General features: G+C 44.4%; 1 protein-coding gene across 1 annotated transcript in view; it reads left to right on the top strand.

The window, feature by feature from the left end:
- Positions 1-17,859, top strand: part of LOC306775343 (plexin-A2-like) — a gene marked incomplete at both ends in the record, with an annotated part of 60,210 nt that extends 42,351 nt beyond the window's left edge. Inside the window, 16 exons of the mRNA XM_079265691.1 lie at positions 33-126; positions 2,596-2,835; positions 4,002-4,145; positions 4,611-4,845; positions 5,298-5,440; positions 7,030-7,298; positions 9,468-9,534; positions 9,902-10,048; positions 10,969-11,128; positions 11,875-11,978; positions 13,535-13,631; positions 14,217-14,416; positions 14,679-14,848; positions 15,190-15,402; positions 16,395-16,545; positions 17,764-17,859. Of these exons, the coding sequence (XP_079121817.1) occupies positions 33-126; positions 2,596-2,835; positions 4,002-4,145; positions 4,611-4,845; positions 5,298-5,440; positions 7,030-7,298; positions 9,468-9,534; positions 9,902-10,048; positions 10,969-11,128; positions 11,875-11,978; positions 13,535-13,631; positions 14,217-14,416; positions 14,679-14,848; positions 15,190-15,402; positions 16,395-16,545; positions 17,764-17,859 (2,530 nt within the window). The remainder of the gene's footprint in view (positions 1-32; positions 127-2,595; positions 2,836-4,001; positions 4,146-4,610; positions 4,846-5,297; positions 5,441-7,029; positions 7,299-9,467; positions 9,535-9,901; positions 10,049-10,968; positions 11,129-11,874; positions 11,979-13,534; positions 13,632-14,216; positions 14,417-14,678; positions 14,849-15,189; positions 15,403-16,394; positions 16,546-17,763) is intronic.
- Positions 17,860-25,983: the final 8,124 nt, after the last annotated feature.

The raw sequence follows: 25,983 nt of genomic DNA, 5'->3' as shown, positions 1-25,983 counted from the left end.
ATGGCAACACGTTCTCCTTCCCTGCAAAACAGCGGACACACCACACTGACGGTGACCGGGACCAACCTGGATGTGGTTCAGGAGCCGCGCGTCAGAGTCAAATACGCCGGCCATGAATCCGTCAATGTGAGTGTGACAACTGCTAATACATTGCACTCAACTTTTATTGTCGTTGCTTACTCAAGCTGATGGAAATGTCACAGTGAAGTTGTTCTTTAGTGACAGCTTGTTACAGTCGTAAACAGGGAGATTTAGGGCCCGGGGTTTTGTTTTTACACGCTGATCTTAGGGGGACAGGATGTTTAGAGCTGGTTTAGTTTGGTTTGAGTATGAAATATTATCTACCTACTGCACTACTGAAGTGTGAGTCAGAGTCGGGAAAACAACCGGTCTCTGGACCAAACAGACTGCAGGATGGAGAGCGAATTGTCCAACAAGAGCTGGAAATCCTGCGGCACAATCTAATAGGCCGTAGTTTGGAAAATGTGAATGTTAAAATGAAGCCATATGTAGACAGAGGGGTTAGACAGAGGTGGCATGAAGAGGAGTTCACTCTGAAATGAGATTTTAAAAAGACTGACACAGCTCAGGTTTGGGAGGTGATTTATGAGGCCGATTCTGCTCGTCTGCGCTCCTTCAGGCATTTCGTCTCAAAGTGATCGATTGTTCCAGAGTGTCGGGGCCCCGGCGGCATCAGTCCAGTCACCTTTAGCCCTTTATTTTTCAACTCTGGACCAGTCACGGAATTGCCTGAGGATTTGAGACTGCACACCGGCTGAAGGGGGGTCAAAACTTCTGGGGTGGAACTTTTGGCTTGACCTCGAAATATATCCATATATTCTTAAAAATCCATTCTAGTAACCGCTGAAGAGATAGCAGAAATGGAACGATGAGTGTGTTTGCTTCTAGCAGCGTACGGTAGACATTTTAAAGACAGAGTTTATTGATGGCGAAATGAAGAAAAGAGACAAGGCGAAAATTGAAAATATCTAATTTGTCGTCAAAGCTGTGGCAATAAACACTATATCTAAAGATAATAAAGCTCAGGAGGAAGCATGTGAAAGAAAGCCCCATGATGACAATGCTGTGTGTGAGCGGTTTGCCCTGAGCTAATTAAATGGTGCGTTGATGATGCCAGCCCAGAATTTGAGCCAGTCAATTAAAGCTGCATGTTTTATGGTGTCACTGGCAGCACTGACAGCACTGAAGGGATTAAAGCTGAACTTTGACCCGCATCAGCTGCTAAAGGAGGGTCATTGGCAAAGTTAATGAGGGCAGTCGCTTTAATCGCACATATCTCGAAAACATCACCGGAGTTGCTTCAAAAAATGTTTTGACTCACAAAAGCGGTTAATTGACTTGAAACAAACTTTCTGTGAAACCTTAGATACAAAGTGACACCGGGCTGAGACCGGGGGAATTCAACGTATCTGCTTCATTTAGAGGAGGATTTTCAAGAATTGCTGAGGGAAACAAAGCACATGCCAATTCCAGAGAGTTCCAATAACTAACAATATGATATTAACTTCACCAAGGGAGCAAGTGATTGGCTTTATATGGAATACAGTTTCTGGTAGATAAAAACATTTGACCGAGGTCTCTGGGATGCCTTTAGTGTCAGCACTGTAGAAACCCATGAGTCAGCGTCTTTGCACTCGGTGCCCTCGTCTTGAAGTTAATGGGTTTTTTTAATGTTTTTTTGGTTTGATGCCTGAAATAAGGTCTCTGGTTGATTTTACCGTTTTGTTCCATGACATAAAATACTTCAGTAAATACCCCTCATGTGCATTTTGAAGCTTTGAAATGAGACAACAAAATGCCGTCGCAGCCTCGTTGTCTTTCGTTTATAGCCTAACGTCAGCTTTTTACTTCTGCCGATTGTCTTCTCGCTTCAAAAATCGTAAAAGTGGGGTTCATTTGTGAAGATCATCTTGCTCAACAAAACATGTAATGATCATAAACCTGACTTTATTTTGTCCAAATTGGGGAAAACAAAAAAATCCCATTGGCTTTTTGTGGAAGGAACAAGTGCAACGATAACTTCCCGGGGCTGGTATTACAAAATAACATCGTCCCTACAGCGCTCTATCATCGTGGCAAAGCAGATGTCATACATTTACAGACAGAAGGTCAAAAACACGAGAGCAGACAAAGAACATATGGACAGGACGTAAATATACAGGCAACACTGCAACAGATATTGAAGGTTATATAGGCTAACACCACAGAGGTCGTCAGTATATTTATGTTCATACACAAGTTGATTATGATTAAAAGGCTCCAAAAGATTCACAACATCTGGAATTTAAGAAATGACTGACAACAGTAATTCCACCGCAGATGGGCATGAAACGAGGCATCTGTTCAGATCTATGAAGCAAATGTGCTTTCTAGATTTACAAAGAGTTCAATGTATATATTGCCTTATGAGAAAACGATTCACATGAAGTGAAGTGAACAATGACTTTAGGGTTTACAATGTCTTTGCTATCAGAAGACATTTGTCACACTGTGCTACGTCTCGCACTCGGTCTGGTCGTGGGTACTGTATGTGCTGTGACCTGTGTGACGTTGACCGTATCGACTCTTCTCCAGGTGTGCAAAGTGCTCAACACCACCACCATCAGCTGCTTCGCCCCATCTCTGAAGGCCGACTACACCGCCGACCAGGAGACGATCAAACACGCGGACGAGTTCGGCTTCGTCTTCAACAACGTTCAAGCTCTGCTCACTTACAACAACACCATCTTCGTCTACTACCCCAACCCGTACCTGGAGCCCCTCAGTCTGTCCGGTGTTCTGGAGCAGAAACCCGGAGCTCCCATCATACTCAAAGTACGTCAGACGATGGGTTCTTTCTCCTTTTTTTGATTTCCCTGCAATGGACAGAGAGAACATTCTGACAGTGACATGTTTTCACATATAGTCCTTTTTAAACTAACCAAACCCAAACAGCAAAAAGTAGACCAACATTAAAGTGACCCAGTCCTTTTTTGTGTTCGCATTGTCAGTTGGACTCAGGTCTCTTTCCGGCCCACTTCAGCTCTGATGGGTCTATCTGGTCACACCTTATCTACTATCATCGCGCTGCTAGTCAACGCTTCCCCCTTTAGTGACCTTTTTAGGGTGGGCACGGGCGCATTTTATCCACTCCTCGTCCACTTGTTATGCTAGCTGTACGAGTGGCCATGATTCCGCCAATTTGTTTTTTTTTTGAGTGTCCTGGTGCAATAGCTTTTGATCCGCCAACGGCAAGCCTCAAGGTCTAAAATACAAGGCAAGGGGCAAAGCGAAACACAACGTGCAGAAAATGCTGACTTCCTTTTGGAGGTGTGAAAACACCACATGACATCTATACCCCGCCCTCACTGCTGTACCTCCAGCCCTGAATACATCTGATCACATAATCTGCAACACATAATATTTCTAAATTCATGACATTTATTTAAATGCCTTACTACACACGCTGTAAACAAACAAAAGAATAGTGGACTGGAAACAAACTGCATTTCCCATGATTTCCCTCCCTTGCGTCCCGTCTCTAGAATGGATCTTTCCTTATACCTTTCACTTCTACACCACGTACACACCTTTGTCTCTGTTTGCCGTGGAGGAACAGCACAGCAGACTGCTCAGCATCTGCCTCTGTTTGGTGAAATCATTTTTGCTGGACTGAAAAACTGTGTGGCGGTCCTCTCCAAGAGGGTTGATTACAGTAATTATACTAATGCCTCGATATCGCATGGTAATAATCAATGCAGTTTAAGATGAAATACACATAATCTGCAAGAAATGATGCTACAAAACAGAAACTTTGTAGAAACAACATAGAAATTCCAATGGGGTATGTACACTACTTTTGGCTGCTGTACAGTGGATGCAATTTGAAAACAACATTCCCATCTGATGCCTAGACCAGACCTTTCGTTTGTTGAGATCCCAACGATGATGTATTTTCATGTTCTGATGTTTTGTATATTGCTTCTGTAACTGTGCTGCAGGGACGTAACCTTGTGCCGTCCGTGTCCGGTGGAGCCCGGCTGAATTACACGGTGCTGATCGGAGAGACGCCCTGTTCTCTCACCGTGTCCGACACTCAGCTGCTCTGTGAGCCCCCAAACCTGACGGGGCAGCACAAAGTCCTGGTCAGTCTAAAAGTGTTTTCTGTCCATCTGACTGTGTGTCTGCATGGATCCGGGTCACTGGTGTGTAGGTCAGTGCTTGTTTGTGCGTTTGTGGGTCACCGGCAGTCTTTCAGTTACTCGCTGGCTTTCTGTCATTGTCTGTCTCTCATAGTCTGGTGGGTTCCCAATTACAGCGCATTGCGCTCCAAGAATTATTGACAGGCACGCTTGCAAACAATGAGGCAAAGAGCTGTGAAAAAGAAAGCTGGTGTGCCTGTAACTTTTAAAAAACGGTTTTCTTCAAAGGCGATTGTTTAGGAAAATGGTCCATATCTCTATTGTATTTGCCAATTTAATACTTCAGCAACAACGTTTTGAATCCAGGACAGACTTTCTATTCATGATTTGCTTTGTTTTTTGAGCATTTTCAGGACAATGAAATATCGGGCCTGTAATAATAATAGTATTATTATTATTATTATTCAGGTCCAAGTAGGAGGACTCCACATCTCCCCAGGAGAAGTTCACATCCGGTCCGACAGCCTGCTCACCCTTCCTGCTATCTTCAGCATCACAGCTGGAGGAGGGCTGCTCCTCATCATCGTCATCATTGTCCTGCTGGCCTACAGACGGAAGTCACATGAGAACGACCTCACTCTGAAGCGCCTGCAGATGCAGATGGACAATCTGGAGTCCAGAGTGGCTCTCGAGTGCAAGGAAGGTGAGGGAGGCATCGAAAGTCACGCTGCCCAAAATAACGGGAAATCTGCGGTTGCAATATGGCGCCGTCTGTTGAGGACCGATGTTTTGACTGATGTTTGACAAAATGATTGATCTGAATGAAGGTTTATTATCTTATATACAGGTTTATTGGCTTGGGAATGATTGAAAGGTCATTATTTAGATGCCTTATCAAAAACGCACAAGCCCAAAATGAAATATATTCAGAAAGATACATTACTACAGTGTGTGTAGATCTAAAGATGTCCTCAAAATACTGCTTTTAAATTGTGTGACACTCTTTATATTAACTGCAATGCTTCCCAAACATATCACAACTATTTGTCTTGATTTTAGTGTTCCACAACAGTTGAGAAAGGAAAAATACTTTCCTTGGTTTACTAAAAATTGACGCTGCAAAACATGTAACGCGCACCTTTGCGTCACATGCAGCCTTTGCAGAGCTGCAGACGGACATCAACGAGTTAACGAGCGATCTGGACCGAGCTGGCATCCCCTTCCTGGACTATCGCACTTACGCCATGAGGGTTCTCTTCCCCGGCATCGATGATCACCCTGTGCTCAGAGAGCTGGAGGTAAGACACCTCTGAAGCAGGGCTGCAGTACCTCAGTACAGTTTCTGCCATTCCTCCGACACCTTGACCTTAAGGCTCTAGTCTAGTATACTCCAAACTAGATTGATTTTGGCTCGTTGGCAAGAGCTGTCAAACTGCTGTCGAAACAGAGCAGAGTGAGCAAATGTCAGTCTCCTCACTGTGGTTTGAGGTCTGTTTGTTTAATGGTGTCCACACCAGCTGGAAGAGCGTGCAGGCAGATCTTATTAGGAGTTCTATTTTGAGGCAAACATTTCTTGGTCTCGGACTCCGAGCGTTTTGCATTCAAAACAAATTATTGATCTACATCTGATGTGACAAGGATTTTTTTCGTCATCAGAAACTCCAGGATCGTACAAAGTGATTCACTATGTAGTAGGGGTGGGAATCGCCAGAGATCTCGCGATACGATATTATCGCGATACTTGGGTCACGATACGATATTATCGCGATACTTCGATATTATCGCGAGTATTGTGATAACATATATTGCGATTTATTACTTTTTTCAACTTCAAATTATGTCCCCAAAGGAAAACTGTGTCAACAACATGTTTGTCTGAGTTCTTTCTCTGATGTCTCCATCTTTGTTTCGACCAACATCCTACCAATCACGCACGCAGACCCGGCACCTCTGCTGACCTCACCAGAAAACAACTCAGCACCATCTAGTGGACTGAAAAAGCAATTGATTTGATTTTTTTTGATTTTTTCAATTTAAAAAAAAAATAGTTTATATAATAAAGTATCGATACTTGGCGTCCGTGTATCGATATAATATCGCCACGCAAAATATCGCGATACTATGCCGAATTGATTTTTCCCCCCACCCCTACTATGTAGTACAAAGAAATCAAGAAATTCCCGAAGCATTATTCTCACATTGGCTTCTTTGTACCGGTCTTGGGTAGCATTGCTTCTGTTCTGATTGTGGTCCTTATCTTCATCTCGTCTTTTCTCAAATTCAAAAGAACCGGGTTTTAAAAATGTTCTTCGACAGCCGAGATTGTTCTTATGATCGTCTCGCCCTCAAAGCGTTTAATTATAACGCACTCCACAAATCATTTTGAAGAAACTCTGATGACAAACCATTTGCCTTTTCATTATTTGTAGAACACCTTCTCAGGTACTTCAGGTCATAATTAGGCCGGTTTTGTTATCATAGCTGGTGTAATCAAGCTCTTGTTATGGTCACAATGATTTAAAAGGTCTCTCTTCTAAAGAGCCTCTCTGATTGCAGTTTAAACATTCTGACTTTTTCATCAAAATAACAGGCCCTGTACTTGTTGAAAATAATCACAGCATAGTTTCTTATAGTGTTCTTTTTCTTGATGAACTTTTTGATGAATTCAGAACATATGAATCAAAAGTGGAGACAGATGTGCCGCACCAGTGGTTGTTTTTCTTGCCTTGAGATGGTTTATGAGAATAGCTCACTCTGTCTTCATGTTCCTCCATCTATGTCATTTCTCATCCTGGAGTGGGCATTATCTAATGAGCATGTGCGTCTTTGTGTGTGTGTGTGTGTGTGTGTGTATGTGTGTATGTGCAAAAATGCATGATGCGTGTAGGTGTCGGGGAGTGGGCAGGCGAATGTGGAGAAAGCCTTGAAGCAGTTTGCTCAGCTGGTGAATAACAAGGTTTTCCTGCTGACATTCATCCGCACACTGGAGCTGCAGCGCTCCTTCTCCATGCGTGACCGCGGCTACGTCGCCTCGCTCATCATGACCGCTCTGCAGGGGCGGCTGGAGTATGCCACGGACATCCTCAAACACCTGCTCTCCGATCTTATAGAACGCAACCTGGAGAGCAAGAACCACCCCAAGCTACTCCTCCGCAGGTAAACCGACTGTAGTAGTACGCTGTCGCTCGAAGTTGCATTACAAAAAAGCTGTTCATACGGTACATTTTGGGAAAAAAAATGCCTTTGTGTTATATTCAGTAACAAAAGAGTTAAAGTGATGTCAGTCAGGACGCTCGGGTTTAGGCATCATAGTTACAGTTGCTGAGAAAATGGAGATATCACTGTTTTTAAAAAGGTACAATGTGTAACATGTAGCCACCTGCTTTTCACCTCTACTACTGAGCCCATAACCTACATTTACTGCATTTGTCATCAGTTATTTAATAAGGCCAACTACTAACTAACCTCCTGGCAAGGATACTCAACATTAAACCAAACTGCTGAATCTCTGAGAGCCAGTCAACATAACGCTGCGATCTTATTATCTCCACGCGTATAGTTAACGGCAGCCATCTGTATACCGGTGGCTGTACGGTCCGTTACGCTTTTTTCGTTACGTCTGTTAGACGACGAGAAAACGACCCTCATCTTCATCTCAGCCAGAAGGTCGTTTCACCCCGGGAGGAGAGCGGCCGGCACTCTGGAAATCAGCCAGCACAAACCCCAGTGTGAGGAGTCCCAGCGGGCTGGCCGAGGGATCAGGACCTCTGGTTTGGGGTTTACACTGGCTGAATTCAAGCCAGTTGCTGACTGGGGATAGCTACGCTGCTGCATGCTCTACTCCCTGGTGGCAGTGAGGAAGAGTCGAGGGTGCGAGTCGTCTCACGTATCTGGACAAAATAAATAATCCATCAAGACGCACGCGGACCGTAGCCGTAGATGAATTATTGACAACCTCTCGGGGCAGCTCTACTCCTCCGGCCTCTGGACTGAGGGCAGACCGGATGCCACAGTGACTCACCATCGCCTCTCGACGAACAAGTGGAATTACGAGACGCTGGCTGGCTGGCTGGCTGTAGATACCTCTGCAGCACAATACATTGACGTATTTCCCACTGTGGTCAGAGGATTTAAACTACAGGCCTTTTCTGTCACAGACCTGTCCAGTTGTGATCAGCGCTGCTTATCCTTTCTGGCAAAGATAACTCCTTTGTGCATTGTTCTTTCCAGCCCAGTTACGGCACTGGAGACGGATGAGTAACTAGGCCAGCAGTGGGGAGCCCACCTCTGTTCAGCTTTTGTTTTGTGCAGCGGCGTGAAACAGCCACTCCGAGTCTGAGAAACAGGGTGGCTGAGCAGACAGGTGAAAGACAGGAGAGGTAAACGGGATAGAGAGTGGGGGGGGCCGGCAGAGGAAGAGAACCTAATGGGTGAGAGCGAGTGCAGCGGCGGCAGAGTCCTTGTCAGTCTGACTTATCTCCTGCCTGCCACTCATAAAACATTCAGCTGTAGCAACCTCTCTCCCTCCTTCCTCCACCTCTGGTTATCTGCCGATTGTTTTCCCAGCGCTGAGACTGGCCTCCTGAATGTTTCATGAGTTTTTTTGTTTTTGAGTGCTCTCTCAATCTGAAGCACACCCATTAAATATCAGGATGAGTTTGCACGGTGAGCTTGTACAACAAGAGCTTGTTAGCCCACAACGCGCTGCCCTTGCGGAAGCACTCTGCAATTTAATGGGATGCCGTCAACAGTCCAGTCGATACAGGTTAGGGTTCAAATGCAGGTAAGGACCCGAAAAAAGGAGTGAGAGAGAGACAGCAGGTTGGAGAGGGAGACAGGCCGGTGACAATAAAACGGCAGGCTTTGGATCAGATTCAGATTAGAAAGAGTTTATATGCCGTTTTAAGGGTCCTGCTCCATGATTTGAAGGAGACTTTATAGAGAGAGATTTAAAGGACTTACGGCAGTGAATCATGAAATCGCTCCCGTCTGGACTGAGTGCAGACACAGCGAGGAAGAAACAGAGTGAAAGGACTTGAAGTGGACAATCCAAGTTGCATCTGCACAATTATGTCATGACCCAAATATGTTGTGCGCGTCGGCAGCACTTTACTTTACAGTGTATCAGAGTGTGTGTCCTTTGAGGACGAGCGGCTGCGTGAGGATGGCATTTCTCCGTAAACTCTCCGTGTCGTGTTCTGTTTGGTCGCAACAGTGTCGGGCTCTTCTTCGTCTTGAATTATGAAAGTATAATCAGAGCACACTCCGGCTCTCTGCGGGACGTCTCTCGCTGACAAATGAGCGTGCTTTCTTCTTGTCTTGCAGAACAGAGTCGGTGGCGGAGAAGATGCTGACAAATTGGTTTGCCTTCTTGCTACACAAATTCCTCAAGGTAAAGAAATTACATTTCTCCCGCGCCTTAATCGCTACAGGTGTGAATGTGATGCACTGTGTCGATGCTCCAATTGTTCGCATCGATTTTTGACATTGGCTGCTGTGGTAGCTGTCATTTTAACTGTGTGGTATTTATTCATGGTCAAACGTGGGGTAAAACGTACCTCAAGCGTTGCCATTCAAAGAGGAGAGAAAGCTGTGTTTGTGTTCAGCGTTGATGTGTCATGCTCTGGTTGCTGAGTCTCATGTTCTCTGCGCTAATGACTACAGATCGCTTTCCCTTGCCTTCACTTCTTTCCAATGTCTTATTTCCCTTTCTCCCGCCTTCCCCTCTAATCCCCGGCGTCTCCTTCCAAACACAAAAGGAGTGTGCCGGCGAGCCGCTCTTCATGCTGTTCTGTGCCATCAAACAGCAAATGGAGAAGGGACCCATAGACTCCATCACCGGAGAGGCGCGCTATTCCCTCAGCGAGGACAAGCTCATCCGACAGCAGATCGAGTACAAGACGCTGGTGAGTCATAAAGACATCAATAAAAAACAAATTTAAAAAATGTCTAAAATTTAGTTTGTATCCATTTGTGCGACATGTCTTGGCAAAGAGGCTTGACAGATCCACAGCAATGTGGCATGTGCCGGGGCGGGGTTTTTTATCAATGCTTTGAATGTTTGGATAGTTTCAATAACATGACGGCAGTGGGAGAAAAACAATAGCGCATGTAGCCAGATGTCCGTCTCGTCAAGCTTATGGAGATAAAGTTTCTGCAATCCTCACAATTAACAACAGCAAAACTACAGTTTATCCGAACATCTGCTTACAAACTCTCACACAACTCGTGCAGTTTCATCCGGGTCGGATTTATCCAGTCGCATGCTCTCTCTGTGTAAAACACTGCACGAGTAGTGCGCCCGCGTAAGCGTGAGACTGTTTTTGCTCCCTCACCAGCTTCCCATTACAATACAAGCATTTTGGGAGTTTATTTCGAACACACGTTTGCTCTTACGGTTCTCTAGGCCTGATGAATTTTGACGAGTCATGTCTGGTGTAGAAATAATAACACATAATAAAGACATACGTTTTAACTGATAAAAACAATTAAGAAGTCTACAGAATTCTGACTGGTGTTAATCATGCAGCAGGGCCACCTGTGTACACAACAAGCCTCTTACTTTTACCTTTCCATCAAAATCAAGCGGGCTGGGTTCCTCCACCGGCCCGTCGGAACGAGTTCCCCCTTGTTTAATGCCCTTTGCTGGAGTGGCACAGCCACATCCCGGAGGTGTGAAATTACATTTCTGGCCATGGTCCTCTCCACCAGGACAGTTTGGCGAAGAAGCACGTAATGAAAGGACTTTCCGAGCAAGCAACACCTTTCTCTTACCTCCCCCCCTCCACCCCCTCTCTCTCTCTTTCTATATATCCTGGATCCCCAGACGCTGAGCTGTGTGAACCCAGACAATGAGAACAGCCCAGAAATCCCTGTCAAGGTGCTCAACTGTGACACCATTACCCAGGTGAAGGAGAAGATCCTGGATGCCGTGTACAAGAACATGCCCTACTCACAGCGACCGCGGGCTGCAGACATGGATCTCGGTGAGGCCGCTTTGAGTGCGATCCCACTGTGAAAGATTCTTTCCACCATGCTAATTGGAAATATTGGAATAATGACAGGGGGGGGGGGGTGGGGAGGATACAGCTTAGAGTACTCGTTTCACGGGAGACGTATGCCATCAACACAGGGCTCAAAATCAGTATCTAGAAGACAACATCCTCCCCAAAACCTGTTTACAACCTAACCAGAGCCACTGACTGGTAAACCTCACTGACAGCTCACCCACACTTAAGCTTACGCCCACAACGTGTCATCCGATACTGAATGACTGGGCACGACTCCAGCTGACACACACCCCTTCAAAGGGAGTAAATAAGATACCTTGTAGCTAGTGGCTGACACCGCTTTGGGTTTGTAGTTCGGGATGTAAGGGATTTGGAGAGGATCAGTTCCTCCTTGTTGCTTTGGGTCTCTTAAATCTCTGTGAAGACGCTGTGTCATTCGTGTTTTGCTTTGCGTTATCGCAATCGCTTCGACTGTCGGGGGGGGGGGGGGGGGGGCGCACAGCAAGTTGTCTCGTGACATTTAACTTTTCTTTCGAAGAATGAGCTCAGACAGTACACAGGGATAACACGACCTCACCTGCAGCGCAAAAGGGGACAGCGCAAGACAAGTGACGGACATTCGACAATATGTAGCGGTAACTGTCAGGCGCTGTGGGACGCAGACTTTCCCGAACAGACATGGCTCATGTCACGCGTTCACTGCTGATTGTATTTTCCTTCAGAGTGGCGGCAGGGCAGGACGGCTCGTGTGGTCCTGCAGGACGAGGACATCACCACCAAGATAGAGAGCGACTGGAAGAGACTCAACACACTCATGCACTACCAGGTCTGTTCGTGATGTTAATGCTAGAACTGCATCGAGCAATGAAAGTGTCTCCTTAGTAAAAATCAATTGTTTTCACCACAACATGTCAGAACCGAGTGAAACTGCCCGTCACGATCTCCCAGAGCAAAAAGGGAAAAGACTCAAACTCCAGAATCCAAAGACATTCACAAGAGTTGAAAGATGAATAAATGATTAAGATAGTTGCAGCTTGAATATACTCAGCTCGCGGAGCTATGTCGCTCATTCAAACCGACGGATCTTTTCAACCGGTTGATGTTGTCGTTGAAGGACAGAGCGTTACTCATTCATATTCACATCTCTCACCTCACACCAGCCAACAGTGTCTCAACCCCCAGGGTCACAAGCACGCTCAGTCAACCGAACACGCGCTTGGGCCGTGTCTTTTACAACATCTTTTTTTTTTCTTCTTCTTTTGTCCAGCTCATGAATACGACTACACAGGTCACCAACCACGGATGAGTCATCCTGTTCCTTTGTCAGTCAAACGTTTGTCTCGACAATCGGCTTCGGGGCCGACTGTACCACTCACACGCAGCCCAATATTTCAGTGCAGCAGACTTTAGTTTGAACAAACGACGGAAATAAAGGACAAAAGGAAGTCTGCATTTTCAGTGCTAAAAGTGATGTTTTTTGACAAAGGACGCATGTACTGCCCTCTTATCTGTCCAGGAGATAATCTATTTCGCTCTTTCATTCCAAATCCCTCGGCCAGGTGTGGAAATGTTTGTCCAGTTGCTAAGATGGATTTGCATGAGCCACATGTGTAGCTCTATGTGGAACGGCGGCGTGACGTTTGTTCACGCTGCAGACGACCTCGCCGTGTCTGCCAAGCACATCGGCGGTACGCAGTGTTTACCTGGAACTACTGCAAGGAGAAGAGCGTAGGAGCGACTCTCACGCTGGGCTGCTTCTTAGCCATTCTGACTTAAAAAACAGTCAGCTATTCAAGCAAACATGCGTTTCACGATGCGTTCAGTATATGTTAGAGAGGGATTGACACAACAAATACATCATTTTCAGTTTTTGTATTTCTTGTACTTTAATTCCTTCAACCTTAGCTGCATTCAACCATCACCCAAGTGAATCGTATCGCTGCGAGGAGGATTTCTTCTTTCTTTTTAATTGATGAAATCTTCTTACTCGATTCCTGTTTTACTTCAAGTTTGAAGGTTGACGTTTAGTCCTTGAAGTTTGAGCAAGTCCATCGATATGAAGTATATGTGGATCGGTTTGCTCTTAAAGCTGAAGCTGTTGTGATCAATGCGCTGCCGTCTATATTCCTACCCAGCGGATGACGAGGGAAGATGTCTCCAGCTGTCGACTTCTCCAGAATGTTTTACTTGAACTAAAGTTCGGTCCTTTATAGGTTTATTATAAGTCTTGTGAATCAACTGCCCTTTAAAGACCATTCAAAAAACCTCTGAATCATAATTAATCCTTGACTTGTATTCACACACACTTTCTGAATGCCTGCCGTAATGACAGCCAGCAACCCGTAAAAACAATAACAGGCAGGCCGTACCTTTGTCTTCTAGGTGTCTGAGCGCTGCGTGGTGGCATTGGTGCCCAAACAGATGTCCTCTTTCAATGTTCCTTCCTCAGCCAGCTTCCCACGCAGTATCAGCAGATACGGTCAGTGCTGTTTCAGAAACACAAATACTTAATATTCATCCAGCTCTCTGCAGTGTTGCACCATCTGTTGCTGTCACTCATCAGTCTGTTGCAAAGCACATGCAGCAGACACTGTGAAACGGCACGTTAAACAAAGAGATGCAATCTGAGTCTGGAGAATATTCATCTGGTTTCATCGCTTCAGAACTCTGTTTAACTGCTGACCGAAAACCACATCTCTTCAACTACAGCTCACACTGATCTTTCATATTAGATTCAAAGCGATTTAAAGATTAAAAAAACAAACATACAACACAGCAAACAGAAAGTGAGGACCAGAACCGAGACAGAAAAACACGCCTTTAGTGAATGAGCGCACGTCTGCATCATTACTATGACAACCGCTGAAATAATGTCAGCAAATGATGATAGAGTCTGAACACACACGTCCAACCTGCTCACTTGCAGATTGCAAAGAGACGGTCCGCCTTAAACTCAGATCCGAGAGACAAATGTGACTTTCCAGCCGTTGTCTGACAAACTGGTTATCAGCTGAGAAGTGTTCCATTTACAGACCGCCTCTAAAGACTTTCTTGTACCATCCAGGCGTGGACGTTCCCTTCCGCTCCACGCCCACCAGCCCGGACAGCCCCCACTCCCGTGTGCCCATGCTGACCCCTGACTTGGAGAGCGGGGTCAAAGTTTGGCACCTAGTCAAGAACCACGACCACGGGGACCAGAAAGAGGGCGAGCGCGGCAGCAAGATGGTGTCTGAGATCTACCTGACGAGGCTGCTGGCGACAAAGGTGCAAAATATATCACACACGGAGTAAAAACATGGTTTATTCTATTCATTCAAAGTTAGATGACTGATCCCGACAAAAACTAAAGATAATAAGTGACACAGAATGGTGCAGAGTCCAGTTAGATTGAAGAACTACTTTGGACACCTAGTGCCAATTTTAGCTTTATTAAGTTGCAGTTTTAATGCAGTCGAACGCTGAACACTTTGGATTTTGAGGAAAGACTACAAGCAGAAGTCTCAACTCTGTGCACTGGTTCCCACAGGGCACACTGCAGAAGTTTGTGGACGACCTGTTCGAGACCCTGTTCAGCACTGTGTGTCGGGGCACCGCCCTGCCTCTGGCAATCAAATACATGTTTGACTTCCTGGACGAGCAGGCCGACATGCACGGCATCCATGACATGGACGTTCGTCACACCTGGAAGAGTAACTGGTGAGAGAGAGGGGGGGAGAGAGGGGGAGAAAGCCTGACTTGTTGTCTTTACTGGGGCTGTAGAGACAACTCACGTTTCTACCAAACTTGTACTCATTACTGCTCTTTGAAGAACTTCTTCATGATCATTCTCTGGCACAATGTGTAACTCTTAATTACATGGTCTTCTAAACTCCATCTTCATCTCGTTCTTATAACTAAAGTCAGTTTGAAAAGTCATTACAGGATCGGTTGGGAGGAGAGAAAAAAAGAAACGCCTTATCTACTTGAAGAAATCAAGTCTAGAAACATGTAGATCTTTCAGTCTCACGTTGGCTCTTTGTTTTTATCATTATCTGCAGCCTGCCCCTGCGCTTCTGGGTAAACGTGATCAAGAATCCCCAGTTTGTGTTTGACATCCATAAAAACAGCATCACGGACGCCTGTCTGTCTGTGGTGGCCCAGACCTTCATGGACTCTTGCTCGACTTCTGAACACCGTCTCGGCAAAGACTCGCCCTCCACCAAACTACTCTACGCCAAGGACATCCCGCACTACAAGAGCTGGGTAGAAAGGTGTGTGTGTGTGTGTGTGTGTGTGTGTGTGTCTTAGGTTGTCATCACTTCTTCACAGCGTCGGTTACCAATCAGGGCCTATGTTTTAGGTGAAAGTTAGAATTTGTTTTATTATGAATAGAATTAGGTTTATGTCGGATTAGGTTTGTTATATTAAAGGTTATTGTTGGTGTTGGCTTAAGGTTTTTGTTTTTTTAAAAGAGCCTTGCAATTGTTGGATATAGATTAAGAGCTTCACAATGATGGATAAAATGAGAATCATGATCTTCTCTCTCATTACTGTCAGGTGTTATGATGCACTCTGTATCGTGTGATCCACCGCATTGTATCTTGTGGTAATAACTATTTGTGGTGTTGCTGTTCGGAAACTACGTCAGAACATCGGCCGCCATTCATGTACCAGAGTGTGTCAGCAGTGACGGGTGAATTGATTTCTTTCTCAATTTAGACTCGTTTTGTTGTCATCCGTCTGAGGTCGTATCTTTTACCACCACTCTTCGTTACCCCTCCCACATTTGGAGTCTCGTCCTGTCTTACTGCGGGGACGAATTAGGAGCGCTTGGTTTGGCGCAACAGACTCCCTGCTATGCATTTGCGACAGAATCCTCGTGTATAAAATGAGATGGCGTAGAGTTGTGAACGCAAATTGAGGCACGATTAATCATGTAGCTCTAACAGGGTTGACAGTAACAGAACGAGTGTGTAATCAAGTGGAAGTTTTCACAAGTGCACTGAAGTCTGAAGTCACGTGACTAAAAGACTGAACATATGAGTGACACTTTTCCTTATTTCACTGCCATAACGCCTTTGGTTTACTGGCTCCTTTAACAATGGATGTGCTCTGACTTTTTACAACAACACACTGAATCCAGGTGACGAGGAAAGCTCTGGTATGCATGACTGTGCCCTTGACTCTGACAGAGTGTGTGTGTGTGTGTGTGTGTGTGTGTGTGTGTGTGTGTGTGTGTGTGTGTGTGTGTGTGTCCTCTCAGGTACTATGCTGACATCAACCGCCTGCCTGCCATCAGTGATCAGGATATGAATGCCTATCTGGCTGAACAGGCCCGCCTTCACTCGAGTGAGTTCAACATGCTCAGTGCCCTCCATGAGATCTACGCTTACGTCAGCAAGTACAGCCAAGAGGTGAGGCCCGGTCGACACACTGCGACATAGAGAACGTGCCGTAGAGGTCCTGCTGGTGTGGTTAGCCAGCGGAAGCTAGCGTTTTTTAAATATGTATATTAAAGCAGCTATTTTTATACGAACAAAAGACAAAATGATTATGCGTACTGTAAGAAGTGTTGATCATAGTGGTGACTCCACAGATAACTAGAAAAGGTTGTACAACATTTCATACAATCTTGCCAACAATTAAATTAAACACAAAAAGGTGTCTGGTGGAGAGGTAGGTACTCACTCACTCACTCACTTGACCGATCGCATGATCCCCCTGGCGGAGCTAATCATCAGCGGAGCATTTCGCCAGTTAAGAACCAGATAATCCCCCCAGTGTGTTGGTGGAGCCGGAGCTAAAAGGAGAACAAATATTGGACTGAAATGAATCATGTGGACATGAACAGAACTGTTCGTGAATGACAATGTTTCCCTGCGTCCGTTGGGTGTGAAGATACGCAATTGGTCGCTATCGAGTGCACCATAACCCCTTTATGAGGTGACCACGTGTCGATGTTGTGCTGCCCCCAAGTGGCCAGAAATAGAAATGCATGCCTGTTTAAAGCGTAACTTATCACCAAGCTGACCTCAGCATCACTGCTGAGTGTGGTCGGGTGTGGTCAGAGGAGTAACTACACCCTTAATGTACACCTGTACAAGGTTTTGAGAGGGTGTTTACCCATTGTCAATTAATATGTTGATTTATTTTTTAACAAATCAATTGATGGTTTTGTCTTATAAAATGTAAAAAAAAAAACTGAAGTCACGAGGTGACTGACTGCACACACAATTTGACAGACAGTATGAGAAAAAATAAGTATTTTTGTCAACATTAAAGCATGTAAACATGTTCTAGTAGAAAGCCAAAACACAAGTGTGAACCTAAACAAATGAGCATGATCCGTCCCCTTTAACGCAGTAAAACATACAACGTATTTCATCATCAAAATAGAAATACCAGTAGAAGCGCTCGGTGTTGCAGATCTGTATTTGTGTATGTGAATATTTGTATGATTCCCATAGCTGAGCGACGATAAGCCACATGTTCTCGGTTTCACAGTTTGTGCACGTGTGTGTGTGTGTGTGTGTGTGTGTGTGTGTGTGTGTGTGTGTGTGTGTGTGTGTGTGTGTGTGTGTGTGTGTGTGTGTGTGTGTGTGTGTGTGTGTGTGTGTGTGTTTGTGTTTTAGATCATCGAGGCACTGGAGCAGGATGAACAGGCCCAGAAGCAGAAGTTGGCGTATAAAATGGAGCAGATCATCTTAGCCATGTCTATAGAGAGCTGAGGCGCATACACACACACACACACACACACTACACACATACTAACCAAACATCACACACACACTGTAACATACTATAACAGATGTGTTATGAACCCATCAGCAACACGCGTGGCACTCAGATATCCACGTGAACACACACATTATGTACGTACACACACACACACACACACACAGCTGTACACAGACACCTAATGGACCTACTGTATAAACAAACTGACAATACATACGCAAAGAGATTCACACACATGCATGGACACACGCATATTAATGTACATACACAAACCACAGCACACGGATCGTCCCAAAGCACGACTTTTGAATCCAACGTCATCAATTTATTATCAGAAGAAAGTCCAACAGGCAAAAACACCGTCTTCTGAACCGCTCCTGTAGAGACACACAAAGGGGATTTGGGCCATCACGGGTTGCAGCATTTGCAGCCAATTCTTTTTCCCTGCCGGGTGACGGTTTGTCTTTGTAGTCGGTGCTTGTTCTAAATGCGTGCGTCCGCGTGTGGCATGGCTGGAGCTCCGAGGAGAACAGCACTTAATAAAGAATGACTCGACGGGAAAGGTCACTGGAGGAGCTCGAGAAGGACAGGAGCCAATTTAATGGGACGGCACATGTGGTGGGACGACACTCAAAGTACTTTTTATACGTCACAGATGAAGGACACTTACTCGCACTACATATCACGGGGCTGGGAGTGACATCGACGTGGAACTTTGCTTTGTTAAGCCTTTTCCTATTGCCTTTTAAAGGCTTAAAAAAAGAGAACACTAAAGACTCTGGCATCAGTACTCTTCATTCCCCCACTTGAAGCTTGTCCAAAGTTACTTTTTTTTTGTTGAATGAAGATATTCTGAATTACAACTCTCCAGGGATTGAACACAGAATTTGGCATTGACACAGTGAGCGTCCAGCTCTTTAATAATGCAACACGGCAAAGGCATTACCTTCAAAGTTAAAACATACGTAGAGATATTTTCAGACCCAATCCCTGTTTTTTTTTTGGTGCCAAATATAACATGTCTCATGTTTCATTAATGCTAAACGCTCCCGTAGAGGCTATTAATAATACATGTCATCGTACGGAAAAGATCCCATTTAAGATGGGACATTTTGTACAGTGATGATATATAGAGTGCCCAATTCAGCCACTCAAAGATAAGTGGAGACCAAATGGAACTGTAGCAGAAAGCTTGATGAATGATGCTGTAAGTCTGAGCGTGGACCAGATTGGCCAAACCCTGTCCAGCGGCCCTCCCCGTCTCATCAGTCACTGTTTACATTTAGCGTGATACTTGAAATGCGCCGAGTGTACAAGATATTAAGAACACCTGCTGCTCCTGTGAAGATTAAGTTAGATGAAGGCTTTGATGCCTTATCGATTCTCCCCCCCCCCCCCCCGGACTGTCAAACGTAACCTGGAAATGAAAGGTAGGAAACAGGCTGGGAGGATTTCTCACCCTGGAGACATTTGAGCTGCAAGAAAGTCAGATTTGTCTCTCACAGTAAAGTAGGTGTTCCTGATATTTTGTCCACAGAGTGGATGTATGATTAATGACACCATGCATTTGGATCCTTGTAAAGTTAATTCACGAACAGCTGTTTGTTGCAATCGGCGCTCTATATCCTGACTGTTTCCATCTTTCAGGCATACAATACACAAGTTTGTGATTTTGCGTTTCAAATGTACATTTCCCCCCCCCCCCCCGACTGCTTGTTGTCTCCTTGCTGCTGTATTTATCGAGTGCCATATCGAAACTGATGACAAACAAATGATTATCATGATGAAGAATTCCGTCCGAGGCGTCGCGTTGATTCAGGCTTTTTAGTTCTGATTGTTTTGTGTGTGTCAACCATTGCAATGCTGGAGGACGAGCTTCTTTCTGTGCTTGAGGCTGTTTTATCGCTCCATATTAAAGTCACAAGGACTGACCATCAGTGTCACTCTGGAGCGCTCCTCCTTTTTACCATTCCAGTATCAGCGGGGTTAATGTACTTCCCACAGGACCTTTGTTCATGCTAAGCTAGAAGAGAAAGACGATATAAATAACAATCTGTGTCAATGTGTGGTTTGATGATAATTTATAAATGTGTTGTGCAATAAACTGTCAGACATTTAAACTGTAATGTTTTTTAAACGATATATTATTGTATAAATATTGTACATAAAAAAACAGTCCTATTTTGCAAGCAAAAAGATTCACTTTGTACTGTTGTTATACATTAAAATGCACAGCTGATGAAAATGATATCCGCCTGGTTTCTGTTGTGGTGATGCTAAATTCAGAAAATAAATCACGCTGAACATTATTTCTCCATATTTCTAAGTGTTAAAAACATAATATAATAATATAATAGTATCCTGTAGCTGTACATTTCAAATGCACAGCTTTGACCTATAATACTACATTACATAAAACAGTTAAAAAAAACACCTGATTGTCCAAAGAATGATTATATAAGTAAATGACAATAAACTATGATGATACTTGACCCTGTAAGTCATGATACAAATGATTTATGTGCTGCTAGAGATGACGTCATTTCCAAGCCAATCGGGAACTCTGCCACACATAACTGGATAACTATTCTTATTGTGCTCGTGGGCCGCTAGCATGCTACATCGACAGTTGAACTGCTATTTGTTTCTCATGAAAGGGCTCTGAAGGTCAGAGATCACCTGAAATCCCAAGCTCCCTCAGCTTTGTACTGATAAATGAACATACAGTAACTGTTGGACACATTCCCAAATGGCACACTGACATCCTCAGACACAAGCTGTGTTCCAAGCTTTGTATCAATGAGAAATTCATTATCTGACAAAATAGTAACCCTGTGTCCTTTCACAGCCGACACTACAACATTAGTATGTCACGGCCCTTTAATAAGTGCATTTCAAATATCAAAGCGGAGTTGAGCTTGTAAAACAGCAAATAAATATCCTGGAGAAAATGAGCTTCCTTTTGAATTTTCAAAAAACAACAACACACATGAAACAAACGGCCTCTCGGATGAAGAAGAGTTCACACTGTGACAGTAGTTGGTATGGCATGTAGGCAGCATATAGGGGCTCCTGAGCACTTGCCATAAGGAGTCAGGATTCATTATTCATGTTTAACCCTCGGGGCTCCGGGCAAGGCAAGCAAAGCAGAGGGGGGGGGGGGGGGGGGGGGGCGGGGGTGAGGGCTTCTCAAGCACCCAGGTGTCCCGACCTATACCTGTCAGATCCAGGTGGGGGTGTCATCAGGAAGAGTCGTCTGTACACCTGCCAGGATATAACCCCTCGACTTTCCTCTCTTCTCTCTTTGCTTGTCAGAGTGCCTGCACTCAGCAGCCAGCAATTCCCACACACACACACACACACACACACACACACACACACACACACACACACACACACACACACACACACACACACACACACACACACACACACACACACACACACACACACACACACACACACACACACACACACAGGGGATCATTACGAATCAAACCTCCTCTACTGACAGCCGAGCGAGCCGCAGGATATCTTCTTGATAGACTGTGTGGTTGGATGGCACCAAACAGGTTTATGGAGCTACTACAGCCATTAGAAGACGATATAGTTATTCTATCGTGCTGGAAGTTGTCATAATATCTTCATCATGCTTTGGCCCGTGATTGATGGCGCTGCATTGTGACGGACAGCAGAACAACAGCTCGACACTTTGTTTCTGTGGAAATAGAACAGATCCTCAGCTTCTCCCGCTGCCCAGAATATTTGATTCAGGGGGAAATGGACCTAACACACAGACTGCAGATCTTGAAGAATAATTCAAACTGCGTCTCTAACTGTGGAATGAATGCTGAATGGAAAAAGGCCTTCGACTTTCGACAAAATTCAGTTATTTTCTATTTTAGATTTGAGACAACAGAACCTTGTAAGAGATTCAACATCTCAGTTGGCTTAGTCTGGATACATAAAGGTTAAATTAAGAATAAGATGAAAATAAGCAAAACAATCAATCTATAACATCACAGATTCATCAAATAAGTCTTTTAATTCTTCAGCAAAAATGCCAAAACAATCACTGGCATCACTCATGTGTGAGGATTTCAAGCAGTCCTTCGTCATGTGTTCCTGAACTGAATGTCTGTGGGTTTAGGACTGCAGTCTGAATGCAACAATCAATTAAAAAAGATAATCATCACAAGTAATCTAAATCATCATTAGTTGCCGCCCTTAAATACAATGAAATAGCCTTACATTATATATAACCTAACCGATGATCATTTTTTTGCAGAAGCTCTGTGAGAGTCTGTACAGTGTGATATATAGTGCAGGGCTGATGCAGAGCTTTATATCCAGCATGGATGCCTTTCTTTATGGGTAGTGGTTCCATCCAGCTGGGAAGAAAACCAGCGGCCACTATCAGTGGATACAGGCACAAAATGTGTCACATTTGTTTTCCCCTTCCGGAGTGTTCACTCCCACTGCTGCACAATCTAGTCTCGGATAGTCGCTGGAACGCAGCCTCGAGGCTGCTGTTGAGGTCTGCGAGCGCCAGAGTCCTGCTGCTTTCATTAAATGCAGACGGCATTATGAGAGTGCACACAATCAAACAGGCACTGATATGTTTGTTCTTGCAAAGGACAAAACACAGCTGTCCAAACCGGGGGAAACAAATCCCTGATGACAATAAATCGCAGATGACCACAGCTCAGCCTCCATCAGTCACAACTTGTTTCAGGATTTATTGGATGAGGTAATCCATGACGGCATTTGATTTCCAGAAATTTGCTTTAGTAATTTCTCTTGCAGTCACTTGCAGACTCTGGTCATTGCCGCCTTCACTACTCACAACCTTACAATAAACGGCTGTATTCTTTCATATACGTGAAATGCGGTTCCCGTTCCACAAACATATTCAGTGTGCAGCAATGAATGAAGGGTTGACTGATGTACCGGTGAAGATAGTGGTCCAGTGGGTCGATCTGGACAGCAGCCACCAGTCTAGTGGTGCCATCTTCTGGCCAAGGTCAGCATCGCACGGCTGACTTGGAAACGGGCAAACTGAGACAGAATGAGCATTCTTCAATCACTCACTGTTTCAGCATACACTGGGATGTGTGTGTGTGTGTGTGTGTGTGTGTGTGTGAGAGTGAGTGAGTGTGTTTGTGTGTGTGAGTGAGAGAGACAGAGATACCATGTGAGAAGCTGTGAAAATGCGATGCTGGAAGAGGGCAAAGGGTATGTGTCAGTGACAAAAAAGTGTCTGTTTCAGTGCTGCCGCCTAAGGGTGTGTGTGTGTGTGTGTGTGTGTGTGTGTGTGTGTGTGTGTGTGTGTGTGTGTGTGTATATGTGTGTGTGTGTGTGTGTGGGACATCTGCAGACCCACGCGGTGGTCCTGTAGATCATGACACAGACATACTCAGACCACAGATTGTACCCTTGTGTGTTGAGGACGTCCTCAACACACATTTTGTTTTGGGAAGAAGTGAGTCATCAATACAGCTCGCTCTCTCTCTCTCTCTCTCTCTCTCTCTCTCTCTCACTTTCTTTTGTCTGCTTCCCGCTCTCTCTGGGGCAGAGACCTCGCTGCTCAGCCCAGAGAGGTAACGGTCAACATTTGCTGCAGTTTGAAATCCACTCCTCCTCCTCCTCCTCCTCCTCCTCCTCCTCCTCCTCCCTCTGCTGCACTCATGAAATCACTTCAGGACAGGCTCCCTTTGTGGGATTTATGGCACCCATTTTCAAAGCGCCACAAAATGTGTGTTACAACTCGTGTGATTGTGTGAGTCTGCAAATGCTTCGACAAATATATGAACCAAAATTAAATTGAGAAGACCCTTTCGATGAGGACTTTGAAAGAAAATGTCCTCACTATTAATTCAGAAAAGCATGCCAATTGAACATTCTCAGAGTCCCGCCCCTTGAGCGCAGACTGGTCAATTGTAGTTTAGCATTGGCCAGCCTCGACCAGGGTCCGACATCTGTCCAGCTGTGCTGCATAGACCCTCATTTACTTTCACTTTCTTAATTTCCAGGCTGGTTTAGAGGATTTCAAGCTCGTCATGGTTTAATGTTGGAAGGAGATACGTTTCTAAAACGTTAGGTTTCTACCTGAAAACCTGTGGAGCTAACATGAGTACGTTAGCCCATCATGAGCTGGCGTTAGCACTTCTATGCTACGCTAGCTGATGAAGGTGTACTGAATGTTTACACATGCCTCCCCGTTAACAGGAACAGTGTTGTTCCTGTCATTGTCTTCTGTCTCGGGTTGCAGGTTCAGCTTCTACACTGAGATCTCTGGGCTTTAGCTTCTATCTTTCTCTTCTTAACCTGTTTTCTCTGCTGAATCAGTTGCACATCCTGAACATATCCATCAAACACATATTGTAGACTCTTTTGTCTGTTTTTCTGTAAAATTTGCCTTCTTTGTTTTTACAAAAGATAGATAATATTCATTAGGTTAGTGCCAGTGTAGTCAAATGCTTTTTTTTAAGACAGAACTTTATATCTGAAGTTAAATTATTGACTATGACGAAGGCATTGTCTTCCCACAAAAGATCGTCACAGCAGGAGAGTCGCTGTTTTAAAACGTCCTGCTCAACGCGCTCCCTGGGGCTCTTCCATTGCTGATACACTTACTCTCAGACAGAAATAAACAGCTACACTGGTGATACTGCAAAACATTTTGAAGACGCACGTTTTAAAACAGAGCCACAAACAACCACCGCTGTCTCTCATAAGACATATATATATATATATATATATATATATATATATATATATATATATATATATATATATATATATATATATATATCCGTACGACTGTAAGTTCTGTGAAACTAAAACAAGAAAGAAGCACAGAAGTCTCCTGAGAATGTAAACCATGACATATTCAGCTAATTAGCTCTCCAGGTCGTGAGGGGGATCTGCCATGTAAAGGAGCCGATTCGTCAGCAAGCCTCAGTGAACCTAGGGTTGTCCAATTGGCAGCTGAAACTTCAATTACCACAAAATAAGACTGCTTGGACAAACCACCAGTGATCTTTTGCCTAAAACACATCCAAGAAGTGCTATATGACAGTCAGATTGAAGCCAGGCTGTTTCATCAGCACCGTTTGATAGTTTTAACCCAGACAGCCACCAGTAATGTCATTCATTATTATTTAAATTTTGTGCTTAAAAACCCAGTGAAACGGAATATTTGAGCGGTGTACGGTTACAAGAAGGACTTAAATCAAATCCTTTCCATTTGATTGGTCTGGTAAAAAGTGGGCGGACTTAGACTGTAGTGCGATGTGGAGCTACAGAGGACTTTGGCTCCACACACACCTCCCTTGTGCACTGATGGACAGATATCATATTATTGGTTGAAACTGATCGGTTTGAGCTTATGTAAGCACACATCATGTTTTGTTTAAAAAGAAGAAAACATTATTACAAGGAAATTGATCTTTGACCGGGGGTGTGATGTAAAAGGGTTAAAAAGGCATTTTTCATTATGCTAGGTATAGACCATCCAATCATTTAATTTAGACACAGGATTTTTTTTTTCTCTTCTTTTTGTCAGAGCATTTGATTTATTGATTGCTGTCGGGATGTAATGATAATTTGAAAAAATATAATAAAACATGTTTCAAAATAAACATTCCCAACCCCGTCTATCATCTTCATTGCACTTATTGTGCGTCGCCACGAGCTGCTAGCTTTACAGCGGTGAGTACTAACAACAGTCTTATTTATGTTCATAATGATCATTTCAGGGGGAGCGGCTTTGAAGGGAGGAAGACAGTGTTGCAGACTTGGCGACTTTCCCGCTCGATTAAGCGACATTTGGAGCGAGTGCTGCTGGCTAGCTTCGGAGGGACATTTCTTAATCAGGCGTACCGTCGCTGGTTTCTCCAATGTTGCCAACTCCAGCTTTAAGAAATCAATGAACTAAATGATCAGCACACAGGCTGGAGTCTAACCTATGCCCTGGATAAACCAGTTGTGGTGCTTTATGGATCTGTTATAATGGCCCATGCTCTCAGAAAACGGGTTGTAACATCAATGTGTATTTTTCAGCAGTTTGTCCTCAAAAGTTCAAAGCTAATGATTGACAATAAGCTTTGTTG

This window comes from Melanostigma gelatinosum (genome assembly GCF_949748355.1).
Source record: "Melanostigma gelatinosum genome assembly, chromosome: 3".
Lineage (NCBI taxonomy): Eukaryota > Metazoa > Chordata > Actinopteri > Perciformes > Zoarcidae > Melanostigma > Melanostigma gelatinosum.
The sequence above is the reverse complement of the archived record's forward strand: the minus strand, read 5'-3'. Positions and strand labels throughout refer to the sequence as shown.